The sequence below is a fragment of the Carcharhinus amblyrhynchos genome, chromosome 15 (assembly GCF_965287045.1).
Source record: "Carcharhinus amblyrhynchos chromosome 15, sCarAmb.v2.hapA, whole genome shotgun sequence".
Taxonomy (NCBI): Eukaryota; Metazoa; Chordata; class Chondrichthyes; order Carcharhiniformes; family Carcharhinidae; genus Carcharhinus; species Carcharhinus amblyrhynchos.
In genome coordinates, this window is record NC_137338.1 from 24,693,533 (window position 1) to 24,712,406 (window position 18,874).

General features: G+C 43.9%; 1 protein-coding gene across 3 annotated transcripts in view; it reads left to right on the top strand.

The window, feature by feature from the left end:
• Positions 1-18,874, top strand: part of eva1c (eva-1 homolog C (C. elegans)) — a 110,728-nt gene that overhangs the window by 50,651 nt on the left and 41,203 nt on the right. For all 3 annotated transcript variants that reach the window (XM_080203601.1, XM_080203602.1, XM_080203603.1), the window contains 2 exons: positions 3,188-3,311; positions 6,354-6,503. In XM_080203601.1, the coding sequence (XP_080059727.1) occupies positions 3,188-3,311; positions 6,354-6,503 (274 nt within the window). The remainder of the gene's footprint in view (positions 1-3,187; positions 3,312-6,353; positions 6,504-18,874) is intronic.

Sequence of the window (18,874 nt, forward strand, 5' to 3'; positions counted from 1 at the left end):
ATGGAGGATTCTGGCTTCCGTTCTGTCTGCGCCACTTTTTATGTCAGGACATCACCAGTGGCCAGTCTCTTTTGTCCGTAGTCTAAAATATAGCAGCATTTGAAAACTAAGTCAATCAACTTCAGCACTTTTAAGCGGCTGACACATTTTACTAACCCAAATGACCAATGCAACATTAATACAGGGATGACAAAAAAAGTCATATGTCTATCTTGTATGGCTTGCTATAAACCTGCGGTGTTATAAAATTGCTTTCTGCCTTTGACAGAACTAACATAATATCCAGTTTAACTTTGAAGCAACTGACTTGAATGTTTGATGGCATATAGGGAGTGATCCTCCAAGCCTTCTGCGCTGCTGTAGCACCACAACGGGCTGGGAGACATCAGTGGAGGCCTTTTAGCAAGCTCCCCGCTGGACAATGCTGCCTCCACAAGTTTTTTGGAGACGTCAGCTCTGCACTGGAAATTATCGTGAAGCTGATTTAAATATTGAAATCTGTATTTAAATATCATTAGCGGGCCTGGCACTGAAGTCTCTGGACCCACCAGCATTCCCCACCCCCGCCAATGAGGTTTACTCCAGCGGGATTTACAACAGCTCCCCAATAACAGGCAACCCCACTGGAGGGAATAGAGGCCGCTGAGGCTCCCTATGAGATTGGGGTTAAAGGGGATGCCCTGTGGGCAGTGCCAGCCTGGCAACTTGCTGCCACTCTGCAATGGGACTGCAGGCATTGGGAGGGAATGGGATGGTTGGGACTGACCGTCAGGGTGGGGGTGGGGAATGTCAGGGCTGCTGGAGGGAGGGCGGGTGTCGGGTAGAACGGGGTAGGCCCAGGGTGGGGAGTAACTCGGTACTGGCCCTGAGAGGTCTGGGAGGGCAACAAACGGGAGAGTGCAGTGGTGGGGGGTGTGGCCAGAGGGGCAGCTACAGGGGGTCACGGGGCTGACCAGTGATCCAGCTGACCAGTGATCAGCAAGTGAAATGTGGGGCTACTTTGCATGCACTGATCTCCACTCTGACAGATCGGAGCATGTGCAGTGGCCCTCTCAGCACTCTGCTGCTGGCCACTCCAAAGGGAATAGGCCCCGTGCACAGATCTTCAACCTGAATCCAGTTAGGACACTGTGTGATGCACAGAGCGTGGAAGATTCATTTTGAAAATCCCGCTTAAAAAAAGAGCTGGAGTTTTTCTGGTTTTGATGCAAATTTGGCTCTTACATTTTTTTGGGAGAATCGCCACCATAGTTTTTTCAAAAAAAAGTAGTTTTTGATGCATGTATACAAGTGCTGTTGGTGTATTTTAACAAATGCATAGCCTTTTCAAAGTGGCTAATGTTCTTAAAGTCACTACTCAAGTGATATATGTTTATTTTGACAATTATTTGAGCTTTGCAGAGATTTCCAAAACTTATTGTAGGACATAAGTTCTGTTTATAAAATGGACAGGAAGAAATTGGCATGAGGGTGAGGGGGCAAAAAGGGTAGGGGTGAAGGAGGGGTGAGAGGGTTGGAGGTAAGAATGGTGAAGAAGTAGAGGTTGAGCAGTGTAGGGTGAAGTAGGGTGGAAGGTTAATGAGTGAGGGTGATGACCATGGCAGCCTGGTGGCACAGTGGTTAGCACTGCTGCTTCACGATACCAGGGACTCGGGTTCAATTCCTGCATTGGGTGACTGTTTTTGTTGGAGTTTGCACATTCCACCTGTGTCTGCATGGGTTTTCTTCAGATGCTCTGGTTTCCTCCCACAATCCAAAGATCTGTGGGTTAGGTTGATAGGCCATGCTAAGTTGCTCCTTAGCGTCAGGATGATTAGGAGGGTAAATATATGGGGTTGGGGAATAGGGCCTGGGTGGGATTGTTGTCAGTGTAGTCTCAATAGGCCAAATGGCCCCTTTCTGCACTGTAGATTCTATGCTGATGGAGGGTTGTGATGAGCTGCTCCAATATTTCTACGAACTTTTAACTTCTACGAACTTTTAACCCGACTACCTCAGCATCAGCCTGCCTCTGTCTTTGGTAGCAAGCTCAAATCCACCTCTTTTGCCGTCCAAAAAATGATTACCCCATCTGGCAGCACTGAGAAAGTCCCTCTTCCTACTGCCCTCCCCACCCCAACGTGTTGAAAATATGGTCCCAGATGTACAGTTTTCACTCACAATCAGATTACTCATTTACAGTGTGGAGATATTTCTTTTTTTTTCTGGATGAAGGTTTGTTTTTGTTTTACGTTCATGATTAGGTAATGTTCATACTTTTCCCATGCCCAAGGCAGGGGAGGAATTCAACTGTCAAGCAAAGTAGAATAGAAATCTATATACCACCAGCTTCACATCCCCAGACCCTGAGAGGAACAGGAATTGGCAAGAAGTGAAAAATTAAACTTGGATTGGCGGCTGTTTGCCAGCAAACTGTGAGTGACCACATAGCATGTCATTCAGGATTATGTAGCTTGGACGGATGTTGAGTTAGCTTGCTTATGCTAGGGATATAGGCTGCATCTATTAAGGGCAAGACAGTAAATCCAGACTAGGTTTGTTGTGGACAATGGTTGGGTGAAACAGAGACACTGGCTGGAATTCTCCAGCCGCTCACGGTCTGCCGTCACTGCAACGCGGACGGAGAATTTTGCGCACAGCCGAATCTCCATTCACTGCAGCGGGACTGGTGAATCCCAACTGTGGGCTTGGGTCAGAGAAACCAGTCCACTCTCTGGACTCTAGACACTCCCATGTTTTTGTAGGTAAAGGAGATTTGGGATGAACGAAGAAGCTGTAGGCAAATCAGGACCTAGCTGTGTGGGAGAATTTGTTTTAGTAGAAAACTAACAATTAAATAAAACTAAAGAAAAATAAAATGAAGGCTGCTGCCTGTACGTTTGTAGAAGTCACTTCTAAACATATCTTTCAAAAAGTACTGGTCTCAGTCAAAGTGATGTTGAATCATCTTAATCTTTATTGCCAAAATAGAACCACAAGCATATTGTGTAACTTTTACTTTGGCATGATAAGCTTTTGAGACTATTGCTTTCTTGGTTTAAAATATTTCTTTTTAAAGTTCTTAAGGCTTTTATATTGTGAAAGCTGTTTAGATCATACTTTCAATCCAAAGGTAATTCATGGGTCTGTGCTTTCAGATAATTCCCTTTATTCCTGAACCATGTCTTCTTGCTTTCATTCTTGCCAGAAAATACTGGATGAATGCCAGGATCAGCAATCCTGCCGGCTCCTAGTCAATAGACGTGTTTTTGGACTTGACCCTTGTCCAGGCACCAGCAAGTACCTCCTTGTATCCTACAAATGCAAACCCAGTAAGTAATACATCCCTGCTTAATGAATGCACATTTTCTACTGCAACCTTTCAGTTCAAGTTACGCAGAGCAATAAGTGGAAGTTGTACATTTAGAGTTATGTATTTTATCTGGTTTGAGTGATAGTGTTAACTAAAGCTTGTCTTATTCATAGCAAGTTTATAAAAATCTATTAATTTTGTCCCTTAATCTAATATGCTAATTCAGATTTAAATAGCTGTGAGCCAATGCAGTGGTATCTACTTTCATTCATTTATCTAATTCTGTTCTATCTTCTTCCTGGTGAGGATGACAGGAAAGTCCCTAAGGGACTTCCCACTGAAAAGGAACACGGGTTAGCAATTTGGCAGCACAATGTTGTAGCCTTTTCCCTGATTATGTTCCCATTGGAAATGCATTTTATAAGCTATACTCAGTGGGAAGGTGGTGATTTAACAGGAAACAGAATAGGACAGCGCATGAACAGATGCTTCAGCTCACAACGTTGGGCCGAACGTGATACCATTCAGATGGTGATTTTCTTTTCCATCTCACCAGGATAGCCTCCATGTTTCTAAATATGTGTTTTTAAAATTCATTTGTGGGACATGGGTGTCGCTGGCTAGCCAGCATTTGTTGCCCATCCCTAGTTTCCAAAGGGCAGTGGAGAGTCAACTTGCTGTGGCCCTGGAGTCACTTGTAGGTCAGGCCAGGTAAGGACAGCAGATTTTCTTCCCTGAAGGACATAAGTGAACCAGATGGGTTTTTCTGACAATTGACAATGGTCATCAGTCGATTCCTGATTCCAGACATTTTTTATTGAATTCAAATTCCACCATCTGCCATGGCAGGATTCGAATCCAGGTCCCCAGAGCCTAAGCTGAGTTTCTGGATTAGTAGTCAAGCAATAATACTGCTCGGCCATTGCCAAGCATATCTATCAGTTTTTGTGAGAGTGTGACCAAATAATAAAGAATGAAAGCAATTTTATTGGAAGGCATTTGGATTTTTTTCTTCCAATAGTTTTTGTGTTTTAAACTGTGAATTATTGGTGATGAGAAATAGTACACATTTCTGTTTTGGTCACATTTGGTCAGCATAAAATATGAGGTTAGATATTGCATAACTCCCCACTTTGCTCACCAATTTACCCTAGCTTCAATCTCAATCGATTGTACTGACAAGACATTTTCTAGTTTGCACACCAACAATCTTCTGGCCTCTCTAAATAGGATTACCAAACAGATCCAGCATTTCCCTATTCGGTGGCACAGTGGTTAGCACTACTGTCTCAGTGCCAGGGACCCGGGTTCGATTCCTGGGTTGGGTCACAGTCTGTGTGGAGTCTGCACGTTGTCCATGTCTTTGTGAGTTTCCTCCAGTGCTCTGGTTTCCTTCCACAGTCTGAAAGATTTGCTGGTTAGGTGCATTGACCGAACAGGCGCCATACCATGGCGACTAAGAGAATTTTGCAGTAACTTCATTGCAGTGTTAACATAAGCCTTTCTTGTGACTAATAAACTTTTAGTTAATGGTCATTAAAAACTGGCTGAATCTGCTTCAAACTCACAGAACAAGTAGGAAAAATAGACTTTCCTTCAATCAGTGTAGGTTAAGTTTCAGTCCAAGAAATAAAGATATGGTGTATTAATCCCATTGTGTCATCCAAATCCTTTGATTTACATTTTTGCAGTGACTAGCAGCTCTTTTCTTTTAGAAACAATTGGTTTTTAGAAACAGTAAGGGTGGCACAGTGGTTAACACTGCTGCCTCACAGCACCAGGGAGTCGGGTTTGATACCCAGCTTGGGTCACTATCTATGCGGAGTTTGCACATTCTCCCCATGTCTGCATTTGTTTCCTCTGGGTGCTTCCTTTCCTCCCATAGTCCAAAAGACATGGTTAGGTGCTTTGGCCATGCTAAATTCTCCCTCAGTGTACCCAAAAAGGCATCGGAGTGTGGCAGCTAGGGGATTTTCACAGCAACTTCATTGCTGTGTTTCTATAAGCCTACTTGTAACTAGTAAATAAACATTGTCTCATAGAAATTGTAGTCTCATGAAGCCATGTATTCCACAAGCAGCATGAATGCTATGGCAAGAGAAGAAATTTATGTCATTGGTTAGCACTGCTGCCTCACAGCATCAGGGATCCAGGTTCAATTCCCAGCTTGAGTGACTGCGCAGAGTCTGCACATTCTCCCTGTGTCTGCGTGGGTTTCCTCTGGGTGCTCCGGTTTCCTCCCACAGTCCAAAAGATGTGCTGGTTAGGTGCATTGGCCATGCTAAATTCTCCCTCAGCGTACCCGAACAGGCACTGGTGAGTGGCGACTCGGGGAATTTCACAGTAACTTCATTGCAATGTTAATGGAAGCCTATTTGTGACTAATAACTAAACTTTAACTTGAATGATAGCCAGGTCTATAACTATATCTCTCAGCTCAGTCTTAAATGGCCTATCCCTGACTCTGAGACTGTGTTCCCTGGTTTTAGATTAGTCAGCCAAGAGTAACATCCTATCCACATCTAGGCCAGAAGAATTTTGTAACTATCAGCGAGATCACCTCTCATTCTTTGAAACTCCAGAGGACGAAGGAACAGAGATCACAACTTGTGTGAAGAAAATTCCAGACTGATTCCAGAGTGCTCTGCACACACTAGGTTGATCAACAAATTGCCTAGACCTTTAAGAAGTGGAGGCAAAAACCATGAAAGCACTTCAGAAGCAATTGAATGAGATGATCCTGAGTCAGGATTTATCAAAATTGAGGAGTTAAGATAGGATGTATGGCATTTTTTATCCATTTTCATCTTGTATGTTCTGCATTTCACATGCAACAAATATCACAGTGAAAAGAAACTGCGCAGAGCAGTTAATAACAGTTGCCAAGTTAATGAAAAGGTCGACTTTAAATCTTGCTACTGTGTAGGTGAGAAGAGAAATGGCAAGTTTAAATATTATCTGTGTGTAGTTTTATGTTGGGAAAAGAAATTGCATTTGTTGCAAACAGTCGTTCAGACAGTATTTTAATCACAGTGATTTCATATTGTGTCCTTTCTCACAGATGAGTACAAAAGCAAAGTAGCCTGCGAGGGCAAGGAACTTAGACTTCGCTGTAAAAACTCTACATTGATTAACATCTATTCTGCAACATATGGCAGAACGATAAATGGAAATAAGGCTTGCCCCTCAAACCTTAAACTGCCTGATATAGGTAAGTTACACAGAGGTTTCATCTGTACCTATCTATTCATTTATTTCAACTATGGAGGTCACACAGTGGTTAGCACTGCTGCCTCAAAGTGCCAGGGACCCGGGTTCGATTCCTAGCTTGGCTCACAGTCTGTGTGGAGTCTGCACATTCTCCCTGTGCCTGCGTGGGTTACCTCCGGGTGCTCTGGTTTCCTCCCACAGTCCAAAGATGTGCTGATTAGATGCATTAGCCATGCTAAATTCTCCCTGAGTGTACCTGAACAGGTGCCGGAGTGTGGCAACTGGAGGATTTTCCACAGTAACTTCATTGCATTATGAATAAAGAAACTTTTTTATTTAACACACATTATCGATATATTCATTTCATAAAATGTGAAGCATCTGTTATTGATGGCTGCACATTGTGGAAAATTCGTGATAGCAGTTTTGAGAATGTAAGTATAAAACCTTGAAATAGGCTATTCTCTGAAAGGTATGCATCAAGTCTAAATTCAATGTCAATTCAAGCTAAAAGTTTACAAGGGTAGATTTCCTTCATTATAAATGGAAATGACGATGTAGTGATTATATTACTTAACCAGTAATCTACAGAGCAAGACTCAAATTCTATCACGGGCAAAAATTGGATTAAATTCAAAAAATAATCTGGAAATAACAAGCTTTTTTTATTCATTTGTGGGACATGGTTGTTGCTGGCTGGGCCAGCATTTATTGCCGCATCCCTAATTGCCCTTGAATTGAGTGGTTTGCTAGGCCATTTCAGATGGCAATGAGGAGTCAACCACACATTGCTGTGATCTGGAGTCACGTGCAGGCCAGACCAGGTAAGGACAACAGATTTCCTTCCCTAAAGAACATTAGTGAACCAGACGGGTTTTGCCAACAATCGTTTCATGGTCATCAGTCAATTCTTAATTCCTGGTGATTTTTATTGAATTCAGATTCCATTATCTGCCGTGGCGTAATTCAAACCTGGGTTCCCAGAACATTAGCTGAGTTTCTGGATTAATGGTCTAGCAATAATACCACTAGGCCATTGGCTCCCCGGCTACTTACATGATCCACTGTTGCCCTTTATGGAAGGAAACCTGCTGCCCTGATCTGGTCTGGCTTAATTGATCAACCAGTTTCACCCCCATGTGATTGACACTCAGCTGACCCAGTAGCAGTCCCTGGGCTATGAATGTTGGCTTTACTGGTGATGCCCACATCCTGAGAATGAAACTGCAGATGATATCACACAAACCTAATCATGTTACCAGTCTGGCGATGGCCTGTCTCAACGAAACCTGTCAGTCCCTGCTGGTATCATGCATTGAAGCCATCAAATCGGTATCCAAGATGCCAAAGCCTATATTCCTACCTACACTCCATCACATGTGCACTGATTGTAAGTTTGGGTCATTTCTTGATGACGCTCATGCAGCTAATGAGGCTGCTGGCAGGACAAGAGAGAATTTTCCATTAGGACGGAAACAGCAAACTGTGAGGGCACGTTGCTGGCCCAGAGCTATCACAGCTCCAGTGGGCATTGGGAACACTTGGAGCAGGAAGCAGTCGGGATCAGCATACCTGTTCCTCCCGGCTCTGCAATCAGGTAGGTAACGGGATTTAACTTTTTGGGTGGCCCGTTTAAAGCCACCGGCTTGCTTGCTGTGAAGCTAAAACGAACTGACCCAATTGGTGCAATGCCAGCTTCGGCCATGCCCCTGGAATGCCTGCTGAGCAATTCAATGCAACATGGTGGGTGGGGTGTGACAGGCATGGAACGAATGCCTGTATACTGCTGGTTATATGAGTTATCCAGTTTTATGCCTGTAAAACAGACAGATACAATCCAATCGCTGGCCATGGATTTATGTTGCAGCTGGGCAGAGAGTGTAGCTTGTACTGCATTCCACAGATCCTGCTCTTGGTTTCCAAGTAAAACAATTCCTCAAGACTGGTCAAGCCCTTGATAGGAGATTTAGTTTCATTGGTGCTTCAATGCTAACAGTTGAGCCTAGGCTATTGAATTGAGTATCAGTAATTGGATAAGTAAAGTTATTTTGGCAGCGTTAAACTGGGGTTCATTTCAAAGTAACTTTGACTTCTGAAAATCGAATTTTCCTGTTTGCACAACTAATACTCTAAAGGAGTTTTCACGAGATTTGAACCTGAAAAAATCTCAATAGTTTTAAAGCTGTTTTGATTTGGCCTTGCTGAGACACAGTTAGTGTACGTGTTATATTATACCCTGAATGTACAATAGGCCCATTTATTGTCTTTGGATTACATGTTATAAAGTGTGTTAATGTACAGAATTTGTTATAAGTAGGCTATTGAGTTTGTTGAATAATAGCATGTGCCAGCCACACCCATAAAATTAAACTATCTTTCTGAACATGTACATTTCATTGTCCATTGTAGGCCACTGATGAGAAATCCATTGCTCAAGTTGCCTGATTCTCTTAGCTGGAGAAAGCAGCAACATGGCCTATAAGAAATTACAAATGTCAATTTTAGAAAACAATGTGATAGGATGCTTTGCCATGTTGAAGAGTTCACAGGTGAGTTAAGTACCTTGGATGGATAAGGAGTAGGCTGAGTTACAGGATACCCAGGGTTGTGGTGAACGGATGTTTCTCACGCTGGAAGGAGATGGACCTTCAAGACATACGGCAACGCAGAATTGCCGGGCAGAAACTGATAGCCAAGTTCCGCACTCATGAGGACGGCCTCAAACGGGATCTTTGGTTCATGTCACACCACATGTAACCCCCATCATTTGGCCTGGGCTTGCAAAATCCTACTAACTGTCCTGGTTTGAGACAATTCCATTATCTCCTTCTCCACTCGCATTGTCTTTACCTGTACAGACTTGATTACTTGTAAAGACTTGCATTCCAACCATTATCTTGCAATTGAGTCTGTGTATACATGCTCTGTTTGTGAACTCAACTCTCCACTCACCTGACAAAAGAGCAGTGCTCCGAAAACTTGTGCTACCAAGTAAGCCTTAATGCAGAGAAGTGTGAATTTTGGTAGAAAGATCAGGAAGAGGCTATATAAAATTAAGGATGCAATTCCAAAGGAAGTGCAGGGACAGAGGGATCTCGAGTATTTGTGCACAAATCAGCTGAGTTTTCCTAGCCAGGACTGGCGTGTTCAGTGACATTATTGGGAAATCAGATGAGAAAACCGTCATCACATTTTCCAGTACAGCCACACACTGGAATCATCCCCCCCACATCAAATATCAATCCCACATCAACATGACTTCAGAATGGCATAATTTGGAACTGCCTTTAAAAGTCATGCACTTGGTGACCTGAGCTTTGAGGGGAACTTGGAGGTGAGTGCACGTAATGTAATGCAGCACTTGCGAGGATCCCCCATAGCAATTCAAAGAAATAATGCTGTGGATTTGGGAGTGGGTGAGGTCACAGACAGATGTCCAAAGTGGCTTCTTCCCAGTTACATTCAATACGGTGTTGGAGCAAGGGCTCCAGGCAAGTAGAAGAGCAAGGCTACACCTAGGAGAGCCTTGGGGCAAGGGCTCCAGTGCAGAAGGTAGCCAGATTGTAAGGGTGTGGGAGCATGGTAGCACAGGCTAAAGGAAATATGCAAGCACATGACAGGGGGGAGGCAGGTGATGGTGAAGAAATTGGCTATGCACTTGGAGAAGGATTTCAGGATTGAACATTCTTTCATGGCTGGGACCATTCAGCATCAGCTCTATTACCATGCTTGGAGTGTGGGTTATGAAGCAATTATGCCCACTCAAGCAACACAAGTTCCTGACAGTGCCACAAATTGCTCCTCAACATTTAACGCCTCAGGCACAGAGTGCAAAACAATCTGAGTTTTATGGGGCTGCAGTACAATTGTGCAGCTGAGCAAGTTAGAGGATCCGCTTGTAAGAATTGGGCATGGAACAGTCACTGAGGGAGGTGCTGAGAACCCCTTGCACTGTAGTTATTTGAATTTTCAGCAGTAATCTTCCTGGTCCAATGTAATGTACAGATTTGGAATATAGGCTAGTGTATTAGTGTATCAGAGTGAGAGCACAGGATGCAGTCAAATGGCTGAAGCTGTGACCACTCAGTCATATATTGAGCAGATATGGATGCAGTGTTGGTCAGGCATCAAGTGATGGCAGGGAGTGTCTGGCATATGTAAAGGGGCCTTAAGACATAGCTGGACACAGCTTAAACTTAAGTCCTTAGGAGACATACTGTGACCTTCAGGTCTCTCTCTTTGATATTGCGATGAGAAGACCATGGGGAACATAGAACCCGGTGATCTCATCTGCCTCATGGTGAATAGGCAGCTTCGAAGAAGGAGAAGAGATGTCTGCCTCAGCAAAGAGAGGAGGCTGTGAAAACTGCAATGGTCAAGGGAACTGGTTACTCACCTATGCCATCTTCTGCAGGATGACTTAGAGACTCAGAGGGCATCCACTGTCAGTGGTATTGAAAGTAACCATCACTCAATTTCTATATTAATGGCTCTTTCCAGGGCTCCCTTGGTGATCTGGGTGGGATCTCACAAGTATCCACCCACAGAAGGTCATGACTGCCATCTTCGCCAAGCCACACAACTTTGTCAATTTCAATTGAAAATCAGATGAACCAGGAAGCCAGAACGTTGCAATTAGCAGAGATTTGCAGCTTTCTGCAGGGTATAATTGACTGCACTCGCATCGTTCCAAGATCTCCATGGCAACAAACAGTCCAGTATATGAATTGCAAGGGTTTCCACTCACTCAATGTTCAGCTGCTCTCTACAACCATAACAAACAGATCACGCAGGTCTGTGCACGATGTTCAAGCAGTGTCCATGACTTCTACATCCTCAGCAAGTCTCAGATCCTTGACATCTTACAGCAGGGCTGGCTTCTCAGGTACCCACAGAAGATGTAGTTAATGATGCCCGGGCAGCAGCCTGAGACTCCAACTGAGAGGAGGTACAACAAGATTCATGCTGTAACGCGGACTTTGGTGCACCACATTATTGGGATCCTGAAAACGAGGATCTGCTACCTAGACAGATGAGAGGACTCTAGCGCACCTTCCCAGTGTCATGCACAACCTGGGGATGCAAAGCAGGGAGATGAGGAGATGGAGGAACTGCACATCTCCTCAAGAGGAAGTAGGACGTTGTGGCAGGAGGGGGTGCAGGGGGTGGACGAAGAGGGGATGATGAGCTCCTTGAAGCCCAGGATGGAGACAATGAAGCCAATGTTCTGACCAGATGAGGCAGACATGTTTGAGGCCCTAATAGCTGCAGGATTCTGTGAGGAGGAGGATGAGATGCAGCGAGGACTCTGCTGAGAGCACAAGTTAGCAACTGGCAGTGTCTGACACCATCTGGCAGAGATCAGAGCACTCACACTCTTGTGAAGAGTCTCATCTTGTGTAAATCCTGCTGGAATACAGTGGAACATGGACTTCAAAAGTACTTGATGTTTTTTCAACATAATCACCTGTCCCCTCAGCATTAGACTTACCCTTGTCCAGAATGCAGATAAGAAAGGGAGTGGGGCAGGAGCCCTATCCTTTTGTAAAGCATTGATGCTCACCATTGCTGCTGCAACCAGAATGGTAGCACAGTGGTTAGCACTGCTGTGGTACAGTGCCAGGGACCCGGGTTCAATTCCCGCTTGGGTCACTCTGTGTGAAGTCTGCACGTTCAACCATGTCTGTGTGGGTTTCCTCCCACAGTCTGAAAGATGTGCTGGTTAGGCGCATTGACTGAACAGGCGTTGGAGTGTGACGACTAAGGAATAGATTGGAGAAACTGAGCTGTTCTCCTCAGGGAAGAGAAAGTTGCTCGGAGATTTGATCGCAATGTTTAAAATCGTGAGGGATCTGGACAGAGTAGTTGGGGAGAAAGTGTTTCCATTGCAGAAGGATTGAAAACCAGGGAATATTGATTTAATGTGATGGCCAAAGTATCAAAGGCAACATGAGGAAAATTAGGAACTGGAGTGTGCTGCCTGAAAGTGCAGTGGAGGCAGATTCAATTAAGACTTTCAAAAGGGAATTATCTGAAGAGAAAAAGTTGCAATGTACAGGGAAAGAATGGGAGTGGGAGCACCTGAGTTGTTCTTGCAGAGAACCAGTGTGCACAATATGGCCTCCTTCAGGGCTGTAATCATTTAATGATTCTATGAATGGTATCTTCCATGACCTCAGTATGTTACAAAGTTCTTCACTTGGAAGTGTTGTGTTATTGTAATACAACCCTTCCAAGAGAAAGTGCAAGTAAATGTAGAACAGCCTTTGGTGATTGGAAAAGTTTGTTTCTCAGATGCTTTATTTTTGCAGGTATAGGTTTAAGGTTGTTGGCAGAATAGTTAAGAACATAAGAAATAGGAGCAGGAGTAGGCCATCTAGCCCTTCAAGCCTGCCCCGCCATTCAGTAAGATCATGGCTTATCTGTCGTGACTCAGTTCCACATTCCCGCCCTCTCCCCATAACCCTTAATCCCCTCGCTTATCAAAAACCCATCAACCCGCGTCTTAAAAATATTTAGCGAGGTAGCCTCCACCACTTCAACGGGCAGAGAATTCCAGAGATTCACCACCCTTTGAGTGAAGAAGTTCCTCCTCAACTCCGTTCTAAACTGCCCCCATTTTATCTTGAGGCTGTGCCCCCTAGTCCTACTGTCCTTTGAGCAGGAAGAATCTCTCCACCTCTATCCTATCCATCCCATTCATCATCTTATATGCCTCAATGAGATCTCCCCTCATTCTTCTAAACTCTAACGAGTACAAGCCTAGTTTATTCAGCCTCTCCTCATAGCTCAACCCCCTCAACTCCGGTATCAGCCTAGTAAACCTCCTCTGCACTCCCTCCAAGGCCAAAATATCCTTGCGCAAGTGCGGCGACCAGAACTGCACACAGTACTCCAGCTGCGGCCTCACCAATGTCCTATACAGCCGCAGCAAGACCTCCCTACTTTTATATTCAATCCCCCTCGCTATGAAGGCCAGCATCCCATTCGCCTTCCTGACCACCTGCTGCACCTGCAAGCTGGGTTTTTGCGACTCATGCACAAGGACCCCGAGGTCCCTCTGCACCGTCGCCTGCTGCAGTTTTATTAAGAAAGAAATTTCACTCAGTAAGTATGCAGTGTCTGGAATTTGCTGCCTGGTTTGGTGGTGGAAACAGAGGTAGCACAGTGGTTAGCATCACTGCCCCACAGTTCCAGGGACCCAGGTTCAATTCTGGCCTCCGATCAGTGTCTGTTTGTAGTTTGCACATTCTTCCTGTGTCTGTGGAGGTTTTCTCTGGTTTGCTCCTATAGTATGAAGATGCACAGTTTACGTGGACTGACCATGCTAGATTATCCCTTAATGTCCTAAAATGTGTAGGTGAGATAAGGTTGCAGTTTATTTATTAGTGTCACAAGTTGGCTTACATTGATTAACACTGCAATGAAGTTACTGCAAAAATTCCCTATGTGCCTGTTTGCCTACACTGAGGGAGAATTTACCTTGGCCAATGCACCTAATCAGCACATCTTTCAGACTGAGAGGAAGATGGATTAGCCATGGGAAATGTGTAAAGTTAGAGCAATAGGCTGGAGGAGAGGGCCTCGGTAAGATAGTCTGTCAGAGAGTCAGTGCAGACTCAATGGGCCGAACAGCCTCTTCTGCACTGTATGAATTCTGTGAGTTTCTATGAAAACCTTCTGCTCATTTAAAAGACATCTACACCTGAAATGCTGAAACGTGTGCGGCTATGCACCGGATGCTTGAAGGTTGGATTAGAATGGGCAGCTAGATTTCTCAGCTGGTACAGGCATGATGGGCTGAATGGCCTCTTTGTGTGCCATAATTTGTCTCTGTGGTTTCTATATTAATATTGATGCCAGTAAGACTTTATTTTACATTAAATCTTTGTGATGGTTCTGTTATCTATTTTTTATTCCACTCGTTATCAGGAATTTAGGAGGAAGACTATGAGCACTTAGCGTATTCAATCATTACAGAACAGCAATCAATAAGGCGAACAGAATGTGAGCTGCATTGCCGAATAGTGGAGTACAAGTCAGAGCTTGTCATGCAGAAATGTTACAGTGCTATGGACAAGTTGTACTCTGAATATTATTGTTCAGTTCGGGCACCAAATGTTCAAGCTTCAAAAGGGTTACAAGGCATTTTTTAAATTCACTCTTGGGACTGGCCATATCTGCCATGTCTAGTATTTACTGTACAATCCTTATTGCCCTAATGAACTGATGGTGACTTGCTGCAGCTTTTCAGGGTTAACTGTATTGGTGTAGGGCTGAAGTTACAGGTAGGTCAGACTAAACAGGGACTTAATGTCTTAAGGGACATTAGTGAACTAAAGCAACAATCTGCAGCTTCATGGCCACTCTTACCAGGAAGAAATAAAAAAAAGAGAGTTTACTAAGGACAGTGGGCGGCACAGTGGTTAGCACTGCCACTTCACAGCGTCAGAGACCTGGGTTCAATTCTGGCCTCGGGTGACAGTGTGTGTGGAGTTTGCACAGTCTCCCTCTGTTTGCGTGGGTTTCCTCTGGATGGTCTGGTTTCTTCCCACAGTCCAAAGATATGCAGGTTGGGTTGATTGGCCATGCTAAATTGTCCCTTAGTGTCAGAGGGGTTAGTGAGACAAATGCATGAGATTATAGGGATAGGGCTTGGGTGGGATTGTTGTTGGTGTAGGCTTGATGGACCGAATGGCTTCATTCTGCACTTAGGGCCTAACATTGTTCTATATTAAGCAATGCATAACAGTTAAAATCAAAATGCTACTTTAAACTACAACTGCAGAATGAGGAGACGAAGATGAAATCTAGGAAAAAACAAGTTCAAGACTGACATCAAGAAGCATGAATAGAATAATCAGTACTTGTGATATCTTTCAAGTAGAATAATCAATTTTAGATTTCAACGGAAGAGTGAGCTGTATGGGTTAAATAGGCTCCTTCATCTATATTTATTATAATAAACTAGTTCATAGACTAGTATTGATAAAAGCTCTTCTTACAATTAAACGGTGACAATGTTTTTCTACCCAGAAGGAGGAAAGAAAGCTGTAATTAGGCGATAAACATGTACAATAAAAAAAATTGATCTTATTGGGCAGCACGGTGGCACAATGGTTAGCACTGCTGCCTCACAGTATCAGGTACCTGGGTTCGATTCCAGCTTTGGGTCACTGTCTGTGTGGAGTTTGCACATTCTCCCCATGTCTGCGCGGGTTTCCTCCAGGTGCTCTGGTTTCCTCCCACAGTCCAAAGATGTGTAGGTTAGGTGGATTGGCCATGCTAAGTTGTCCTTTACTGTTCAAAGAAGTGCATGTTAAGGGGATTAGTCAGGTAAAAACATGGGGTTATTGAGGTAGGGCAGGGGTGGGCCTGGTTGAGATGCTCTGTCAGAAAGTTGGTGTTGACACAATGGGCCTCTTTCTGCAATGTAAGGACTTATGATAAACTCAGATCAATTTTATTTCTGACGATTTTCCTAATTAAAAAGACTACACATTGGCATTTGTGAGTTATGTAATCAAACATTCCTGTGTGTCTTTTTTTTCCCACTGAAGGCATGTCATGTAGCAGTTATGTTTTTGTATTTTAAGAACAGAACTATATTCTTATTAATTGAGGAAACTTTTGATCCTTTAATAAGCATGTGGACCACCCAATTCATGATGAAGGGAAGTTTCAATACCTATGACATTTTTAAGAAATAACAGAAATTTGTGGAGCTTTTCTCCTTTGACACTTGTATGGTTTGCAATGCCAGAGTAGCCTTGGTTGTGAACCTCTCATATATTATGAATGAGTAGCCCCTGGGAGGTCGCTTTGACCTCCCCACCTACACAACTCATTAGTCATGCCTCGTATCTTCTTGATTTTTTTTCATAGAAAATAAATAGGATACAGAATGGGGAGGCAGTGTTTTCCTGCTGGTGATTTTTTTCAATGATCTGTCAAACCTTTCTGGTAGTGCCAAGTGCTGATTTCAGTGGTAGTCACAATATTCCAGCCATTAGACAGAAATAATTTGCATTTACGTTAAAATATCATTGTTACACAGGTGGCATGGTGGCCTCTCAGCGCCAGCAGCCTAGGTTCAGTTCTGCTCTTGGGTAGCTGCCTGTGTGGAGTATCATGCTAGCAGATGCAGAGGATATCATACCAGCAGACCCAGGACCCTGAAGGTGGAGGTGACTCCACTCCATATCTCAGAGCCACACTTAATGGGGAGTGGGATACAAGGGAGAGGGATGGGTTGGAATGGATGTTGCAAACAATAGGTTGCTGCTGGGGCTGCCATCCTTATTAAAGGCAGCTGCCAGTACCAAGGAGCTGTTAACTAATCAGAGGATCAGCCACTCAGAAGCCTCAACAACGCCACTGCAGGTAGGGATCACGGCTGGGACAGCACTGGAAGGAAACATGCAAGTGGGGCCTGGGGACACTGGGACCAATCAGGCAGGCCCCAGTGAGTGGGGAATGGCTAGTCAGGGCAGACAGTGCGTTTGCCGCAGGTGTGGCCTCATCATTGGCCGAAGAGTACTCAAGTAGAAATGCTCTACGAAGAGCACAGTAAGAAGTCTCTCAACACCAGGTTAAAGTCCAACAAGTTTATTTGGTAGCACAAGCCTCAAGCTTTTGGAGCACTGCCCATTCATCAGATGAGTGGAAGTCGTGTTCACGATCAAGGCATATATAAATACAAACTCAATTTACAAAATAATGGTTGGAATGCGAGTCTTTACAGAAATCAAGTCTTAAAGGTACAGACAATGTAAGTGGAGAGAGGGTTAAGCACAGGTTGAAGAGATGTGTATTGTCTCCAGCGCGGACAGTTAGTGAGATGTTGCAAGCCCAGGCAAGTCGTGGGGGTTACAGACAGTGTGACATGAACCCAAGATCTCGGTTGAGGCCGTCCTCGTGTGTGGGGAACTTGGCTGTCAGTTTTTGCTCAGTAATTCTGCATTGTGGTGTGTTGTGAAGGCCGCCTTGGAGAACACTTACCTGAAGATCAGAGGCTGAATGCCCGTGACTGCTGAAGTGTTCCCCAACAGGAGGCACCAGGAACTTCCTGGTACTAAGAGCACCAGGCTTCATTTAAGTAGTCACAGGGAGAGCCATCCAGCACCTTCCCTCCTACTGGCACAATAGCAAGAATATGACAGCACTCCACTTCCAATTTCCCTGAACACTTTAGGGCTTTCTCAGCCGCCCAGGATAACATTCAGCCCAAAATATTTGTGTGATGTCTCTATCGCCCTCTTATAATTTATCCTCTCTCTGCCCATAGGAGAGTGTGCAGATTCTGCATAGACAGTGACCCAAGCCAGGAATCAAATCCAGGCCCCTGGCACTGTGAGGCAGCAGTACTAATCACTATGCCACCATTATAGATGTTGGAAGCCACATATATTCACACACAGGGCCCTGCACCTTTCAACCATGAATTATATCTTTTCCAATTAAAGAAAAGCTTTGACAACAGCCATTCCCTGGTTCATTCTCCATGGCAATAACTTGACTAATCAGAATCAAATTGGACACAAATGCTTGGCAGTTAACTGTTCTCTGCTGTTTTCCTCCATGGCAATGCTGCTACCAAATTGGGAAGGTGGTGACACACTGGTAATGCTACTGGAGAAGGAATCTAGGAACCCAGGTTAATGCTCAGGGAACTCAAGTTCAAATCCCACCATAGCATTTGATGAAATTTAATTTAAATTAATACAGTGTGGAATATAAAGCTAGTCTCAGTGACAGTGACCATCATCAATTATTGTAAAAAATTCATCCAATTTGACAATGTCTTTTAGGGAAGTAAATCTGCCATCCTTACCTGGTCTGGCTTGCATGTGATTCCAAATCCACAGCAATATGGTTGACTGATAACTGCCCTTTGAAATAGCCTAGCAGGCCATCTGTTCAAGGGGAAATTAGGATGGGCAACAAGTGCTGGCTTTTCTAGACAGCCCACATCCCACAATAGAATATAAAAAATCAGAGTCCACTTACTAACCAATCAGCACTCTCTTCTCATTCAATGTAAATTGTTGTTCCCTTTACTACTGGTTCATCTCACATAGCTATCCTGATGAGTGCAAGTTGGAAAACTTAGATAGTTAGCCCCTATTTAGCAAATTATTTAATTGTTCACCATTGCTCACCTACTGACAAACAATTTAAAATCTAATTCCACAATCTACCTGTGTAACTGAACTTATTTAAGTTCAATTATTTAGGTTCAGACTTACAGATGTCACCCTGAAACTCAGTGTGAAATTCTATTGTGTTATTTATTGCAGAGAAGCACTTACTATTAGAATATTAATTAACTCTATCTCATTACACAGAGCAAGTCTAACATAGCATCTTCTC